The sequence below is a fragment of the Neltuma alba genome, unplaced genomic scaffold (assembly GCF_004799145.2).
Source record: "Neltuma alba isolate B1F8T4 unplaced genomic scaffold, ASM479914v2 tig00011004_pilon, whole genome shotgun sequence".
NCBI lineage: Eukaryota > Viridiplantae > Streptophyta > Magnoliopsida > Fabales > Fabaceae > Neltuma > Neltuma alba.
This window is the reverse complement of record NW_021635758.1, coordinates 1-16,973: the sequence shown is the minus strand read 5'-3', so window position 1 is coordinate 16,973 and position 16,973 is coordinate 1. Positions and strand designations below refer to the sequence as shown.

The 16,973-nt window shown below is 37.4% G+C and overlaps 1 protein-coding gene and 2 pseudogenes across 1 annotated transcript; 1 reads left to right on the top strand and 2 right to left on the bottom strand.

Annotated features, from left to right (window-relative positions):
• The first annotated feature begins 1,145 nt into the window (after positions 1–1,145).
• LOC114760588 (pentatricopeptide repeat-containing protein At3g18110, chloroplastic-like) lies at positions 1,146–6,833 on the top strand. The gene is made up of 4 exons (XM_028949847.1): positions 1,146–4,792; positions 4,907–5,107; positions 5,372–5,462; positions 6,153–6,833. The coding sequence occupies exons 1-4, from the start codon at positions 1,146–1,148 to the stop codon at positions 6,726–6,728; spliced, it is 4,515 nt and encodes a 1,504-aa protein (XP_028805680.1). The 3' UTR covers positions 6,729–6,833.
• Positions 6,834–8,556: 1,723 nt separating this feature from the next.
• LOC114760600 (pentatricopeptide repeat-containing protein At3g49170, chloroplastic-like) lies at positions 8,557–11,457 on the bottom strand (annotated as a pseudogene).
• Positions 11,458–12,662: 1,205 nt separating this feature from the next.
• On the bottom strand, positions 12,663–15,488 carry LOC114760611 (pentatricopeptide repeat-containing protein At1g71420-like; annotated as a pseudogene).
• Between the last annotated feature and the right edge of the window lie 1,485 nt (positions 15,489–16,973).

Below are 16,973 nucleotides of genomic sequence, written 5' to 3'. Positions count from 1 at the left end.
CCTCTTCATTTTGCCTTGTGAAAGATCCATCTGTTGTGACTCTCATGGGATCCACTCAAATGTCATTGAGAACGTAATCACATCTCCCCTTCCAAATGCCCCGACAAATTGCACCAACTAAGGATTTTCCATGGTCATCAATATGATTCCTAATCCTTTGCTCCAAGAAAATATCCACAGACCATTTCTTGATAATATTAACGGTATTAACATTGAAGGGTTAAACATGTGTGTGTGTGTATTATTTTGCTGTTAAAGTGCACATTTCGAATCTCTCACACTCAGGTTTCTAGGGATTAACAATTATTTGAAGATTTCATCACTTTTTAGTGATTATTTCTTTTATATGAGATTCTACAATAATTTTTCCAAAAAAAAAAAATATACATATAATTTATTTTAGTTTTATTTTTATTTATTTATATTTATATATTGCTAAACTGTCATGGTTGGAAATCTAATATAATCTTATTTTAAATTCTAAATACTATTTTCAATCTTTAATATAAGAATTCATTTGACTTTTATTTTAGTCCTAAGTATAAGATCCCAATTTATTTTATCTCTCATATTTATTCATTTTATTTAAGTTAGTCGTAATAATAATGGCTCTAACCAATATATTTGATTAGTAATAATATTTTAGAAAAAACAACATATATTTATTATAAATAACTAAAATAACTAATTTTCTTAATCTATTTAAATTAGTTAACTAATTCTTATATTAAATAGCAAAAGTAAGTAGTATGATATTTACAGGAGAAACATACCTGTGTGATGATAAATATAAAGTAAAATTCAAATTTAATATTACCTCTTGTCCTTACTATAAGAGTTAGTTGACTAATTTGAGAATATTAAATAAATAAGTTAAATTAGTTATTTGTAATACATAGATATTGTCTTTTTTAAAATATTTTTGTTAATCAAATATATTGGTTAGAATTACTATTATTAGAAAAATTATGTTAAAAAATATATAAATATTAGAAAAAAATAAATTAGAACTTTATATTTAGAGTCCAAATATAAATCAAACGATATCTGAAACGAGGCAGTATATTTTTTCCATCGCTCCATAAAAAAATAATCTTCCGCGGATAAAATATATCATCTCCTAATGTTGTCTCCGCCAAACAATCATGTTGGGTTCACGGGTATTGCCCTTCGCACCGATTTCCTCAGTTCAGCGAACTGATCCCAATTCGAAGTCTTCTTCTTCAACTTGTTCCAAGATACCACGAAACACTGTTCTTCCTTTGCCTTGCTCTTCAACCTCTACAGCTTCGCCTTCCATTGATGCCACCAGCAATGGCTCTGAAGAACTCAACCACAGTGATAATGAGAATCGCAAGAGTGCCACTGCGCAGAAGTTCACATATAGCAGAGCCTCCCCTTCAATCAGATGGCCCCACCTGAAGCTCTCAGAGATGTACCCATCTACACAGACGCATGTGGAAGACAGGGAAGTTTCTTCATCCGTTGAGAATGCAGGGTTTTTTGAGGCCAAAGAGGAAACCCAGGAGGACCTCGATAATGTTTCCCCCAGTGATGTGAACGATGAATCACAGGAAACGTTGGGGAGGCGTAGCAAGACGAGGGTAAAGAAAATGAATAAATTGGCGCTGATAAGAGCAAAAGATTGGAGGGAGAGAGTACAGTATTTGACAGATAGGATTCTAGCTTTAAAGTCCGAGGATTTCGTAGCGGATGTGTTGGACGATCGGAAGGTTCAGATGACGCCAACTGATTTTTGCTTTGTGGTGAAATGGGTTGGGCAAAAGAGCTGGCAACGTGCACTTGAAGTCTATGAATGGTTGAATTTGCGGCATTGGTACTCGCCGAATGCGAGGATGCTTGCGACAATCTTGTCGGTGCTGGGGAAAGCTAATCAAGAAGCGTTAGCTGTGGAAATATTCACGCGGGCGGAGTTAGACATGGAAAATACAGTCCAAGTATATAATGCAATGATGGGTGTCTATGCACGGAACGGTCGATTCAAGAAGGTACAAGAGCTGCTCGATTTAATGGGTGAACGAGGATGCGAACCAGACCTGGTGAGTTTCAATACTTTGATTAACGCCAGGATGAAGTCTGGCGCTATGGTGCCTGATTTAGCTCTTCAACTTTTAGATGAAGTTAGGAGATCAGGTATTAGACCAGACATAATTACTTATAATACCCTTATAAGTGCTTGCTCAAGAGAGTCGAATTTGGAGGAAGCAATCAAGATTTTTAATGACATGGAGAAAAACAAGTGTCAACCTGACCTGTGGACATACAATGCTATGATTTCAGTATACGGTAGGTGTGGCCATTCTGGGAAAGCTGAGCATCTCTTTAAAGAACTGGAATCTAAAGGATTTTTCCCTGATGCAGTAACGTATAATTCCTTATTGTATGCTTATTCAAGAGAAGGAAATGCAGAGAAGGTTAGGGATTTTTGTGAAGAAATGGTGAAAATTGGGTTGGGTAAGGATGAGATGACATACAATACTATCATAAACATGTATGGAAAGCAAGGCCAGTGTGACCAGGCACTACAGCTTTACAGAGACATGAAATTATCTGGGCAAAATCCAGATGCTGTTACGTATACTGTTTTAATTGATTCACTTGGAAAGGCAAATAAAATTGTGGAAGCTGCAAATGTGATGTCTGAAATGTTGGATGCAGGAGTGAAGCCCACTTTGCATACTTATAGTGCTTTGATATGTGCTTATGCCAAGGCTGGAAAGAGAGTGGAGGCCGAGGAGACATTTAAATGCATGGTTAAGTCAGGGATCAAAGCTGACCGTTTAGCCTATTCAGTTATGTTGGATATCTTTATGAGGTTCAATGAGGTTAAAAAGGCAATGATGTTGTATAAGGAAATGGTTCGTGAAGGCTTCACACCAGATAATACCCTTTATGAGACCATGTTACGAGTTCTTGTGAGGGAAAACAAGTGGGAAGTTGTTGATGACATTGTAAGTGATCTTGAAGAACGAAGTGGTATGAATCCACAAGTTCTTTGTTCTGTTCTTATAAAAGGAGAATGCTTCGATCATGCTGCTAAAAAATTGAAAGTTGCCATCTGCAAGGGCTATGAATTGGATCATGAGACTCTATTATCAATTATGAGTAAATACAGTTCTTCCGCTAGATATTCAGAAGCATGTGAACTGCTCGAGTTCCTGAAAGAGCGTGCTCCAGACTCGAGTCAACTGCTAACTGAGGCACTTATCATTATACTTTGCAAGGCTCAAAAGTTAGATGCTGCTTTGGAGGAATATAGAAATAATGGGGCTCTTGGTTCGTTCAGGAGAGGTTATACTATGTACGAGTCTCTTATTCTGGAATGCAAGCAGAATGACCTCTTTGAGGTGGCTTCTCAGATTTTTGCTGACATGAGATTCCATGGCCTAGAGCCGTCTATCTGTCTGTATCAGTGCATGGTGTTTGTCTACTGTAGAATGCAAATCCCAGAGACAGCCCACCACTTGCTGTATTATGCAGAAAAAAAGGGTATCGTACTTGATAATGTGTCTGTTTATATTGATATCATTGAGACGTATGGAAAGTTAAAGCTATGGCAAAAGGCAGAAAGTTTAGTGGGAAGTTTGAAGCAAAGATGTTCAACAGTGGATAGAAAAATCTGGAATGCCTTGATACATGCTTATGCCTTAAGTGGTTGTTATGAACGAGCTAGAGCTATTTTCAATACAATGATGAGAGATGGTCCTACCCCAACTGTGGATTCCATAAATGGACTATTACAAGCTTTGATTGTCGATGGGAGGCTGGATGAACTTTATTTGGTTATTCAAGAACTGCAAGATATGGGGTTTAGGATAAGCAAGAGTTCCATACTGTTGATCCTTGAAGCATTTGCTCTGGCAGGAAACTTATTTGAGGTGCAGAAGGTATACCATGGAATGAAAGCTGCAGGTTATTTTCCTACCATGCATCTTTACAGAATCATGATGAGATTGTTGTGTAAAGCTAAACGTGTTAGGGATGTAGAAGCCATGTTAAGTGAGATGGAAGAAGCTGGATTTAAGCCTGATCTTCAAATTTGGAACTCTATACTTCAATTGTATTCTGGAATTGATGATTTCAAAAAGATGGCTATTGTTTACCGGAAGATCCAAGATTCTGGTCTACAACCAGATGAGGAAACTTACAATACCTTAATTATAATGTACTGCAGAGATCGTAGACCAGAGGAAGGTTCGACATTGATGCATAAGATGAGAGGATTGGGTATGGAACCTAAGCTGGACACATACAAAAGCTTGATTGCAGCATTTGGCAAGCAACAGTTACTAGAACCAGCAGAGGAACTTTTTGAAGAGCTTAGATCAAATGGTTATAGACTAGACCGCTCTTTCTACCATTTAATGATGAAAATATATAGAAATTCTGGGGATCACATGAAAGCCGAAAATCTATTAGGCGTGATGAAGGAAGCAGGCATAGAGCCCACAGTTGCTACCATGCACTTGCTTATGGTTTCTTATGGCAGCTCTGGGCAGCCTCATGAAGCCGAAAAAGTCCTGGAAAACTTGAGAACTACTGGGTTAGTTTCAGATACTCTGCCTTATAGCTCTGTTATTGATGCATATCTCAAACATGGAGACTTTAAAGCTGCGACTGAAAAGCTCACGGAGATGAAGGAAGTGGGTTTGGAACCAGACCACAGAATATGGACATGCTTCATCAGAGCTGCAAGCTTGTCTCAAGAATCAGACGGGGCCATTAATCTTTTAAGTGTACTCCAGGCTGCCGGGTTTGATCTTCCAATCAGGTATTCATTAGTTCTCTGTGGTGATTGGAAGCTTCACCTGTTATATACATACATATATGCGTACATGTGTAATTATATATAAATGTCCATTAAAGTGTGTTACTTGATCTGTAGGCTTCTGAGAGAAAAATGCGAGTCAATAGTTTTAGAAGTGGACCAGTATTTGGAGAAAATACAACCTTTGGAAGACAATGCAGCCTTTAATTTTGTCAATGCTTTGGTGGATCTCTTGTGGGCATTTGAACTTCGGGCTACTGCATCATGGGTTTTCCAGCTGGCAATCAAAAGAAGCATCTATCGCCATGATATCTTTAGGTTGGTGTGAACCAAAAAAAAAAAGTTGTGCTATGCCTCTATTGAAGTTAGAAACTGCTGAGACATATTTTTTGAGTGACTGGATAAATTGAAAACAACCAAAAGAAAACAACAGTGAGACTAAAAAGGTGGCCTAACTAGTCAGCGAAACAAATGGTGATTTATGGTCTTAGAAGAGCAATTTTCAGTGTTAGACACGATTTATCTCACCAATTTTTAGAGTTTCCCTTTAAATTGCTTGATACATGTATCTGTTAACTGTAGAGTTGCTGAGAAGGATTGGGGTGCAGATTTTCGAAAATTATCTGCTGGCTCAGCTCTTGTTGGTCTTACTTTATGGCTTGATCACATGCAGGCAAGTTCCTTTTCCTACTGAAGCCTGTCGTGTGACACACACAGACTAATTCAATCCGTGCATTCAAAGTATGCGCTATTAAGTTTTAAGGCATATGCATGACCGTAAGAAGTCACCCGTCTGGTATTCTGACAATGTTTAAGCATAAGAGGAAAATGTTTTAGATGTCAATGAATTAAATGATTCCACACTAATTGATTCCTACCTAGTTCTCTCTCTGATTCTTGACAAACAAAACCCTGCACTTTCTGATCAAAGGCATAATTTTATGTTTATTATTTCTTTTTTTCCAGGTTTTTGCGTATTCACCAACCAAGCATTTGGTGGAGAGAAAAATTATGCAATTATAATAGTCTCAATTTGATCATTCTTCATTGAGAATTGAGATTTTATGTGAGATGATTATAGATCTTCATTATTTCACCCACCCAAGAAAAAAAGTTGTTAATGAGAACAAAAATCTTTGAAGGGCTGCGTGTGTCTGAGGCTGGTCTGCTGTCGTTTTATATCCAAACTTCAAAGACTACCCAAACTCTATTATAGTTGGACACCCGCTCGTGATTGCTGATATGCCACATACTTATTTTTCTATATTCTTTTCATTCAGTTTGGTCTTATTATGAAAGCTTGTGCGCTGACGTGGTTGGCTAGATTTACCATTAATTACATCTTGGATTTTTGTTATGGCAGGATGCTTCGTTGCAGGGTTGTCCAGAGTCGCCAAAATCAGTTGTGCTTATAACAGGAACGGCTGAATATAACATGGTTTCCCTCAATAATACATTGAAGGCATGCCTTTGGGAAATGGGGTCGCCTTTTCTTCCATGTAAGACGCGCACTGGGGTCCTTGTAGCGAAGGCTCACTCCCTCAGAATGTGGTTAAAAGATTCCCCATTTTGCTTGGATCTGGAGTTAAAAGATGCCTCAAACATCCCAGAATTAAATTCTATGCAGCTTGTTGAAGGATGCTTCATAAGACGTGGCCTTGTTCCAGCTTTCAAGGAGATCAAAGAGAGATTGGGAATAGTGAGCCCCAAGAAATTTTCTAGATTGGCTTTATTACCTGATGATAAGAGAACTAAAGCCATTGAAGCTGATTTAGAGGGAAGGAAAGAGAAGTTGGAAAAAAGAAAGAAAATTGTTGACCCAAAAAGGCTTAGGAAGATCAAGCAACTAAGGAAAAGGAAGTATATCAAGGAAGCTGAGTTGTCCAAGAAAGGTGCGTTAGGCATACAAAAGACTTTCACGGCTGTTGGTTCAAAGTAAAGCAAGAGGCCAAACCCAAACAATATAAACTCACAACTGTACAGCTTCATTAACTTCTACTGTAAATAGATATTGTCTTATGATCAAAGATTTTTAGATCTCTAATTTCTACAATTTAACGAAATCGTTATTGCATGTTGTGATCCTTGGACGGACCTCAAGACTAGGCGACTAAATTGTATGGATACCTCAATGCTCATGATGATGTAATTTTACTGAAAATCCACTTCCACGTGTATTCGGACAATTTAACATCGAAACTTCAGCAAAAAAAATTGATTCAACTCAATTGCAAAACAACAAGCGAAGTATTGACACGCAAACAACAGAAATCAAGAAGGAACCGAAGAGCAATTGCAGAAGTGCAAAATTAAACAAAACATGCAACTATGTAGAATCAAAGGCTCGGCCCACAAATTTATCACTTTTGTTCAAAACTGAGGAAAACTCCCAGAATGTTATTTAGTTTCACACAAGGGTATACAATCTAGTGACCCGGGGGGGGGGGGGGAGGCAAGCTGAAGGAATTTCAGGTCTATAAAACAATAGCTCTGTTCCAACAATGCGTGAGAGTTACTAGTATGAAAGCTAATAATTAAGCTTGCGCTGTGCGGTTCTGGACAGAAAAGTGAAAATCCAGCAATTTGAACCAGATTCAAAGCACCATTGAGAGTCAACAGCAAGGTGCCGTGCGGCAATGCCACCTGCCATGTTTGGATGAGGTCTTAGGTTTGAATTTAGCATTGACATGCTTGTGAGAGTTTAAATTATACTACCTTTGGTCCTTAATATAAGATCTTGTTTGACTTTTATTTTGTCCTAGATATAAAACCCTAATCCACTTTGTCTTTCATATTTATCTATTCCTCCGGTCCTAATTATAAGACCCAATTGACTTATTTGAGGAGATTAAGGAAGTAAGTTAAGTTGGTTATTTATAATAAATAAGTGTTGTTATTCCTAAAATATCCTTGCTAATTAAGTATATTGGTTAAAACTATCATTATTAGAAGGATTATCTTGGAAAAAAATGTATAAATTAAGAGAGAAATAAATTGGGTCTTATAATTAGGACCAAATAAAAGTCAAATTGGGTCTTATAATAAGGACCGGAGGAGTATTTTTTTCAAAATAATTCTTGTAATAATAGTAGTTCTAACCAATAAATTTGATTAGCAAGGATATTTTAGGAAAAACATCTATTTATTACAAATAACTAACTTAACTGGTTTTCTTAATCTACTCAAATTAGTTAACAAGCTCTTATATTAAAAACCAGAAGTAGTATAAAATAAATAAAAAAGAAACACCGTCGAGCACAATGCACCACAGCAAAAGGGATTTAAAGGCGAATTCAGAAGGTGGCAGTTTGAATTCAGAAGGTAAGGACTCAGCAAAGGAAACAAAGAAAAGAAACACATGGTAAGTGACCAAAATTGTCAAAACAGAAAAGCTTCAAAAGCAAAGCGATCTCAGAATCAATTAACTGCAGCAGAAAAATTCAGTGAATGCATTCATTCAAAATTCTGGTTCACAAATCTGTCGCTTTGTGTTCAAAAACTAAGAATTACCAGGAATTGGCTTTCAAGATTTTCTGTACAACTCGGCAAAAATTCAGTGCAACTCAGTGGTCAACACATGCAGCAGAGGAACTGAAGCGCACAACCAAATAAAGACTACAGCAAAAATTCAGCATAACAGCACTTGCAGCTCTCAGGAGTCTAAAAGCCTTCAGTCAGGGAAATCAAGGAAATCGATAAAGTATGACTGCGAGACCCAAGACATCTAAATAAAATTATAGAATTAACTAAGGAACGGACAAAATTGATTTCAACCTTGAAAAATTAAATTATCTACATTTATAGAAAAGGTGCCACAATAGAAACTATTTATTGACGGACTCACATGCGATCTTTACATTCATCATCTCTTTTTGGGCCTCTCTCCATCTTTCTAAAGTGCATTATATACATTTAATTTTCTTTTCTTTTTTCGGAATGTCAAAAATACATTCTGAAATTTTTCTGGCATAGTCCAGTACAGACACCAATCAAAGGCTACTAGTTTTCTAATCTGTCAGTCCAGGTCACTTTAGAAGGCTATGTTCAATTGGATGTAACTTCAATCTCAGTCACCAATAATCACGGCAAGAGCATATCCCATCCTTCATATGATGAAACCTGTTCGCATCTCTGACAATTATTTCTCTTCCCGTTACAAGTGAAATATGCTTGATTGCAGAATGACAGTCCCCACAAACCCGAAGGTTTTTGAATACCCTAATAGGCTTTGGTTTGGGGATACCAATAAGAGCAAAAGCTACTGCAATTTTCTCACTATGTTGAAACAAATATTGTTCCTTCTGCTCATCCTCCACATCATGAAGGACAAAATCTGTATCAGGGACATAGCCAACCTTTTTAATTTTCAAAGCCAAGTTATTAAGTTCATTATAGATCTTCTCAGCTTCAGGGTGTGAAGTATCCCCTACATGGAATTTGTGCACCTCGTTTCCACCTCAACCCAACTGCAACCTGCTTCTTTTGTTAAATTTTTCTGCTTCATGTTCTTTCTAATTTCTGCAACATCTTCCCATCGTCCTTCTGATGCATACAGGTTTGATAGTAGCACATAGGCAGCAGGATCATGAGGTTGCTGCTCAAGGATCATTTTTGCAGCATGCTCCCCAAGCTCAGTGTTACCATGAACCTGACAAGATCCAAGGAATGTACGCCATACTAGAGCATCAGCCTTGAAAGGCATTGAGTTAATAAAATCAATAGCTTCTGAAAGTGACCCAGATCGGCCCAGCAAATCAACCATGCAAGCATAATGTTCCATTCTTGGGACAACACTGTGGATTTCATACATGGAATTGAAGTGCCTCCATCCCTCATTGATCAAACCTGCATGACTGCATGCTGATAAAACTGCAATGTAGGTGACCTCATTAGGCATTACCCTAGCTTCAAGCATCTCATAAAACACTTCTAATGCTTTTGAAGCAAATCCATGCTTTGCACAACCAGTTATAATGGAAGTCCAAGATATGACATTGCGATTTCCCATGTCAGCAAAAACTTGTAAAGCAGCTTCTATGTTTCCACACCTAGAGTACATAGAGATTAAAGAATTATTGATGCAGAGGTCTGACCCAAATCCCAACTTGAGAACTCGAGCATGAATTTGTTCTCCTTTACCTATTGCACCAATACTAGCAGCTCCACTCAAGAGGCTAGAAAATGTAAAGGAATTAGCCCCTACACCAGTTTGTTCGATTTCATGAAAAAATTCAAAGGCTTCTTCGGAATTGAAATTTTTAGCATAGGCATCTACAAGTGTGTTATAAGAAATCAAATTCTTCTCAAAGAGAATATCAAAGGATTTGCGAGCACATTCCATTCTTCCAGACCTAGCATACATGCTAACAAGAGAATTTCCTACACAATTTACTGAGGAAAGACCAAGTTTAACCGTTTGGGCATGAAGCTGCTCACCAAAGTGTAAATCAGGAAGATTTGCACAAGCCTTCAGAACAATAGAAAATGTAAAATGATTTGGTGCCACATGACCCTGAATCATGTCATGAAACAAATTTATGGCTTCCTGATCTTGGCCATTACCTTGAACATATCCTGTGATAAGTGCAGTCCAAGACATAACATTATGGTTTGGCATGTGATCAAATACTTTCCTAGAATGTTCCACTGATCCATCAGCCGAACATTTTGCATACATGTCGACCAAACTACAACCCACGCACACATCTGAAGCCATTCCCGACCTTACAACCCAAGAATGTAATTGCCGCCCAAGTGATAACGATCCCAACTCCGCACAAGCTGATACAACACCGGTTAGAGTAAACCTATCTGGTTTATACCCAGTTAGTAACGTTCTGAAAAAATAATCAGTGGCATCTCCAGGGCAGCCCAGCTGTGCAAATCGTGTGATCATCAAGGTCCAAGTAACTACATTTCTCTCCCGCATTTTCTCAAACACCAAACGGGCAGAATCAATATCACTGCTGCCCTTCGCAAACATATCAATTAATGCACAACCAACATACACATCGGAATCGAAATACCCACTCTTTAATAGAAAACCAAATATTGCATGCCCGATGGAAACATACAGAGCATTAGAACACGCTCTGATAACTGCCGTAAAGCAATACTCATTAGGGAAAAGCCCATGTTCAAGCATGTCAAGAAAAGTGACAAGGGCATCATATTCCATGTTATTAATGGCAAAGCACGAAATCATTGCACTCCAAGAGACCAAGTCCCTCCTATTATCACCCATACTCTGGAATACAGAAAGCGCAGTTTCCCACTGGCCGCATTTGGAGTAGAGGCTGATGAGTGAATTGAGAAGAACCGAGTCCATCTCGAGTCCAGACTCGATCAACTTGCGATGAATGAGCTTCCCAAGCTCAAAATTACGAGACCTGATGCATGCTTGAGGAGAATGGAGGAGTCGAGGAGGCGGAGGCGTGTGTCATGGTGGCGATGGGTGAGGTGAGGGTGGAAATGGCTTTGTGGAGTTGTGGGACACTGAAACTGCGAGAGAGAGTAAGACGCTCAAAGTTGGAGTCTTTGGGGAATGAAGAAGGAGAAGAGGGAAGGGATAGGCTCAGAGTCCTCATAGTCCTTTACAGGAAACCACAGCAACTGAAAGCGAAGACGATAAAGCTTGGCATCAGAGAAAAAAGTCACGCCCCTGAGAAAGTCTGTGTTGGGGATCAGTCAATAAGACCAATCAGCCGCGCTGGCCGGAAAGGATTTATCCAGTAAAGCAGTGCAGATTAAGAGAGTTTATATACATATATATGTGTGTGTGTGTGGGGTATAAAGGACCATATAAAAATATTTTTTCATGTGGCCTTTTGTGGGGTGATTTTATCCTCAAAGTATTGATTTTTTTAGAAATAATTTTAACCTCGTTGTTAACTCTTCAACTGTTAAGTAATGCGCATCAAACATTCTGAGGTAGTGTTTCAGCAATTTTAAAGGTATTAGAGCTTGGACATACCTATTTTTTAAGATGCTGAATAAATTACAATAAATTTTAGGACGTTAAACATATCTACAAAAATACTTCTGGTTGCCAAATGAGTCTTCATCCTATATGTATTGCATCGTCACCTCATTATATGGTTTTTGAAAATATTTTGTCTTAAATATAAGATAAATACGTGGTAATTAAATTATTTTTTTAATCTTACCCTTCCTTAATTATAATAAGTTGCCATATTTTTAATTCCTAAACAATACTTGGAGTCGTTTACTTTAGCGACAAGTAAAATTAGAAAGATACACATTATTTTTATAGTTTAAGAATATTAGCTACCCCTCTTTTAATAAATTATAATTTTATTTTTTATAAGTTCCTGAGGTAAACGCTAGGCAATAACACCGACTAGACATTTCATTTAAAATAAAAATAAAGTTGTTGGGATATATTGGGCGCCCAAAGATGAGATTACGCGTCAACTCCAGTACTGTTATTTGTTTTCACAGATAATTTGGCCTCTCCTGTAGTTTCTCCCTTTTCCTTTGGTTTGCCCACTTCCTCAGATCCAGTATGTTTCAGCATCTTCTCACCCCCAACAAAACTATCTGGCTGGTTGAATTAGCTTTTTAAAGTGATTTTACGATATACAAGAGAGGTGCTGACCTGAAATTCAAATTCACAAAAGAGATCCGTCAAAGCATTCACCAAATTTAGAGCTCCATTGTCTTCCAGAGGTTCTAGTTTCTCTTAATGTCGGCCCACCTCTGAAATTATTCGGATTTTTCTCCCAGAAGCTTATGAACAAGCATGCTTTAGTTATCATCCATTATAAGCTCGCACCTCTGATAAAGCATATCCATATTCGCTGATCTAGTTCCAAGACTATTTCCTTCATCTTCCTGAACCTTTGTCTCCAAACTTATTTATGTTTGAGACGTGCATCTGTAACAGAGGCTTAGGGTAGAGAGCATTCAGGATGTTAGAGATTCCATAAGAAGCCATAAGCAAGTGCATGGTGGCAATTATGGGCTCAAATACCCGCTTATTTCACCAGGACAAATAGATTTCCAGCTTTCCAATGATTCCCCGAATTTCTCAAAACTCTCATCATTATGCCGAAGAAACAACAGTTAAGGTCATAATTATTTGATCTAGACTCCTCAAAAAGTTCCTCAGCTAGTTCATTGTTGCTTGCTGAATATTGTAATGAAGAATGTGTCCAGCTTAAGTTCCAAAACAAGCCTCTCACTTATTTCATGCACCAGTGCCACACCTTAGTCTAGTCAATGATCTCTGCAGTACATAATCAACGTTTCATATTTCTCCCCACCTCGTTTTTGGATCAGCAAAGCATCTTAGATTTTCTGGTAAACAGCTCTCTTGTCCTCTAACTATTCTGCCAAAATTCTTTGCAGGAGAATAAGCTGCAGCTTTCATTCCATGACATACCTTCCGCAGCACAAATACGTTTCCTGCTTAAGCAAATGCTTCAAACATCAAAAGCATGGAACTTCCCCGCGTCTTGTACCCCATATCTTGCAGCTCCTGGATAACAACATAAAGTTCATTCAGCTAGACAAATGGAAAGAAAAGGAATAATCACTGTTAGTGATTTTGAAAGCAAAAGGTAAAAACCACAGTTGTTACATATTTCAGGAGAAATCATAGTTAAGATATACCCAAACCTCAGGCTAGGACACTTAAAAGTATCAATTTACATTAGCTCAATAACCATTTCTAGAAATTCTAAAAATCACAAGTCAATCATGACTATGTTAATCATGTACATGGCAAATAAGAAACCGGCAGTTAAAAAAAGTAGTGTACTAGATATGGGGCATTACGTTAATATGTCACCAATAGTCATTACACGAGCATCGGGCATCTTTAAAGTGGTGGAAGCGGTTTGAGTCTCTCACAATAATCTCCTTTCGATATGCATCTGATACTAATTTCATGAAGTTATGGCAATCTACACAAATACGAATGTTCTTGATAATTTTTATGACATTACCACCATAAGGCAAACCGCCTTCATTCATTATGGCAAATACCAATGCCATCTTCTCACTATGATGGAACAATTGCTCCTCTTTGTTCTCCTCTTCTGTGTCGTACAAGGCAACGCTTGTCTCTGGCACATAACCCTTTTCCTTTAACTGTCTAATCAATATTTCAAGCCTGTTGAGTATGAGCTCCCTCTGTGGATGGCGTTGACCTCCTGAGGCAAACTCATGAACCTTCTTTCCAATCTCAATCCAGCTTAATCCAGGTTCTTTTCTCACCCTAGAGCCTCTCATTTCTTCCTAATCAAGCTAGCTTCATTAAAACTACCAGCGGAAGAATATATGTTTGACATTTGCACATAGCCCAATGAATTTTTAGGCTCTAACTCCATAAGTTTATCAACTGCTAATTTGGCCAAGTGGGCCTCACCATGCTTTCTGCAAGATCCAAGTAATGCACTCCAGATTACAGAATCAGGTTTCATTGGCATCTTGTGTATCAAATCATTAGCCTCAACCATTCGCCCAGCCCGTCCAAAAAGGTCAACCATGCAGGCATAGTGATCTAGCTGAGGAGCATGTCCATAATTTTTGAGGCATAGCGTTAAATATTTTCACTCCTTCTTCAACAAGCCAGCATGGCTGCAAGCTGAGAGGAGAGCAACAAAAGTTGCAGAATCTGGATTGACATTCATCTGCTGAAACAGCTGCAGTGCTTCTCTAGCTTTTCCATGTAAGGAATAAGATTTGAGCATTGAATTCCAGGAAACCAATCGTGGCAATCCATCTCATCAAATACTTGTTCAGAGAATACTAAGGAGCCACACCTTGCATAAGCATGGATCAACGCGTTTGCAATTACAGTGTCTTCTTGAAAACCCTTTTTAATTACTTGCGAGTGAACCGCCAAGGCATGCTGCTCAGTAACAAAGACTGCACAAGCCTTTAAGACAATTGAGAATGCATGCCAATCCAGTACAAAGTCATTCCGATGCATTTGGCAGAAGAGAAAAAGGGCATGCTCAGGATCTTGTTCTGCAAACACTGTGATAATAGCAGTCCATAAGACAATATCTTGATAAGAACTTGTTTCAGAGAAGAGCCTATAACAGTCAGAATTGCACCCGCCAAGATCTGCATAGGATTTGAGCAATGTAGTTCTCACTTCAACTTGTGAAATAAACCCACTTTTGATAGAGAGACAATGCAATTGGAAACACCTCCAGAGATGTCTGCCAATATCATCAGTATTACTGCATTCAGACAAGGAAGAAAGGACACTAAGTAGGGTGGCACGGTCAAACCCAATGCCATGCTGATACATTTGTGTAAACAGGCAAATGGCCTGGTCGCCAAGTCCACGAGATTGAAATCCTGCAATCATTGAATTCCAAGAAATAAGATTTCGGAACTCCATTGACTTAAAAATGGTCCAGCCCTCATCTGTTTTATCATCAAAAACTCCACCGTAGCCAGAACACTTGCAATACATGGTAATAAGAGAATTCGCAACATATACATTGGCATCCAAACAAATTTTCAATGCAACTGCATGTACCTGCCTGCCACAATTGATGCCATGCTCCTCACAAGCACTAAGCAAACTTGCAAAAGCAAATTCATTAGGGCGGCAGTGCTCCATAAGGCTGGAGAAGAGAGTGAAACATTCTCTCACACGGCCAGATTGAGCGTATCCCGAAATGAGGGCAGTCCAAGAGACAATATTTCTTTGGGACATTGATCAAACAGGTAGTGGGCATCAGCCATCTGGCCACACTTGCAGTACATATTCATAATATGATTGGTAACAAAGAGGTCATATTTGATTGAGGGGTCTCTCTCAAGTAAGTAATGATGCAGACCCGTGCCTCCAGGGAGATACTTATGGCGTGCACAGGCATGAAACAAAGTGGCACAGGTTTGACGAGACAAAGACGAGCCAATGGGTATGTTGCAGGTGTAAAAAAGTGAGAGAGCTTCATGAAGGTTACCCGTATGGAAAGAGAATGTATTTGTTCAAAAATATTTTTGGCTTTGGGTTGCATTGGAAGTAGAAAGATGGATCACGTGACAATTTCTGGGGGAGATGCGACACACAAGCTTGATCAAATGCAGCATCAATGCAGTGAAGTCGCTCGAGCCAGCTTAACAGCAAGGTGCACATTCCACAAAAAGTGACAATTTCTTATGCACCATTGGGTAGATGATGGTCAGTGGGGAATGTGACCTCACTGAGGAGTATATCCATACCATTTCCTCGCAAAAGCTAGTTGGATGGAGACTATGGTCCGTTTGCAGTGACACAAAAAAATAACTTATTTTTATTTGATTTTTGAAAAAATTACATTAAATAAAATTAGATTGAGTAATGTGATTTATATTTGGATTAACTTTTATAAATAAATTAGTTTGTAAAAGCGGATTATTATTAAAAAAATAATCATTTACACTATAATAAATAAAAGGTAAAATAGTACATTTATATTAAAAATTTAATGAGATGACTTATAAATAGATAAAAAAAATTCTTTTTCTAGCTTATAAATAAGACCGTAGGAGTACTTGAAATCAGAAGTATATTTGTAACCTCTTTATTATTTTCAATTAATTTTAACTAATTTTTTATTATTTATAAATTAATTGTTTGAAGATTATAATGAAAATTAGATAGAATGATAAATCATTAAAGGGAAAATTAGAGAGAAGGACCGGAAAAAGTTATATTTCTTATAAAGATCTTAAAAATTATAATTATTTAGAAGGACCATAAATAAAAATATAAATATGTAAATACCAAATTGTTCCTAATTAAATCACCCTCTATTTCCACTAACCATATCTTAATATTTGACAGTTACCATTAATATCTATACTATTTTTATTTATCGGAAACAAAACGCACTCAAAATTTTTACCAAAAATAAAGTTTTCTTCAGCCACTATGATGAGGGCAAAATTTTCTTTTCCATTTTTTTCTCAACCCCATTCGTCCTATTGAATATATTATAATAAAAAAATTATATATTTAATTATTTAAAAAATTAGATTAAGTAATTTTTATCTGTAAATGAGTGAAAATGTTGATAAAATATATAGACATACAAAGATATATAAAATTTGCAAAATAATTAATAATAATTATTTTTATTATTTTAATCAAAATCAAAATCAAAATTATTTTTTATAACATATTTCAACATGCATAAATTTTTATGAAAAATTT

Coding starts and splice junctions, on each gene's coding strand:
- LOC114760588 (XM_028949847.1), top strand. CDS start 1,146: ATGTTGGGTTCACGGGTATTGCCCTTCGCACCGATTTCCTCAGTTCAG. Junction 5,108..5,371: donor TATCGCCATGATATCTTTAG/GTTGGTGTGAAC, acceptor TGTTAACTGTAG/AGTTGCTGAGAAGGATTGGG. Junction 5,463..6,152: donor TATGGCTTGATCACATGCAG/GCAAGTTCCTTT, acceptor TTGTTATGGCAG/GATGCTTCGTTGCAGGGTTG.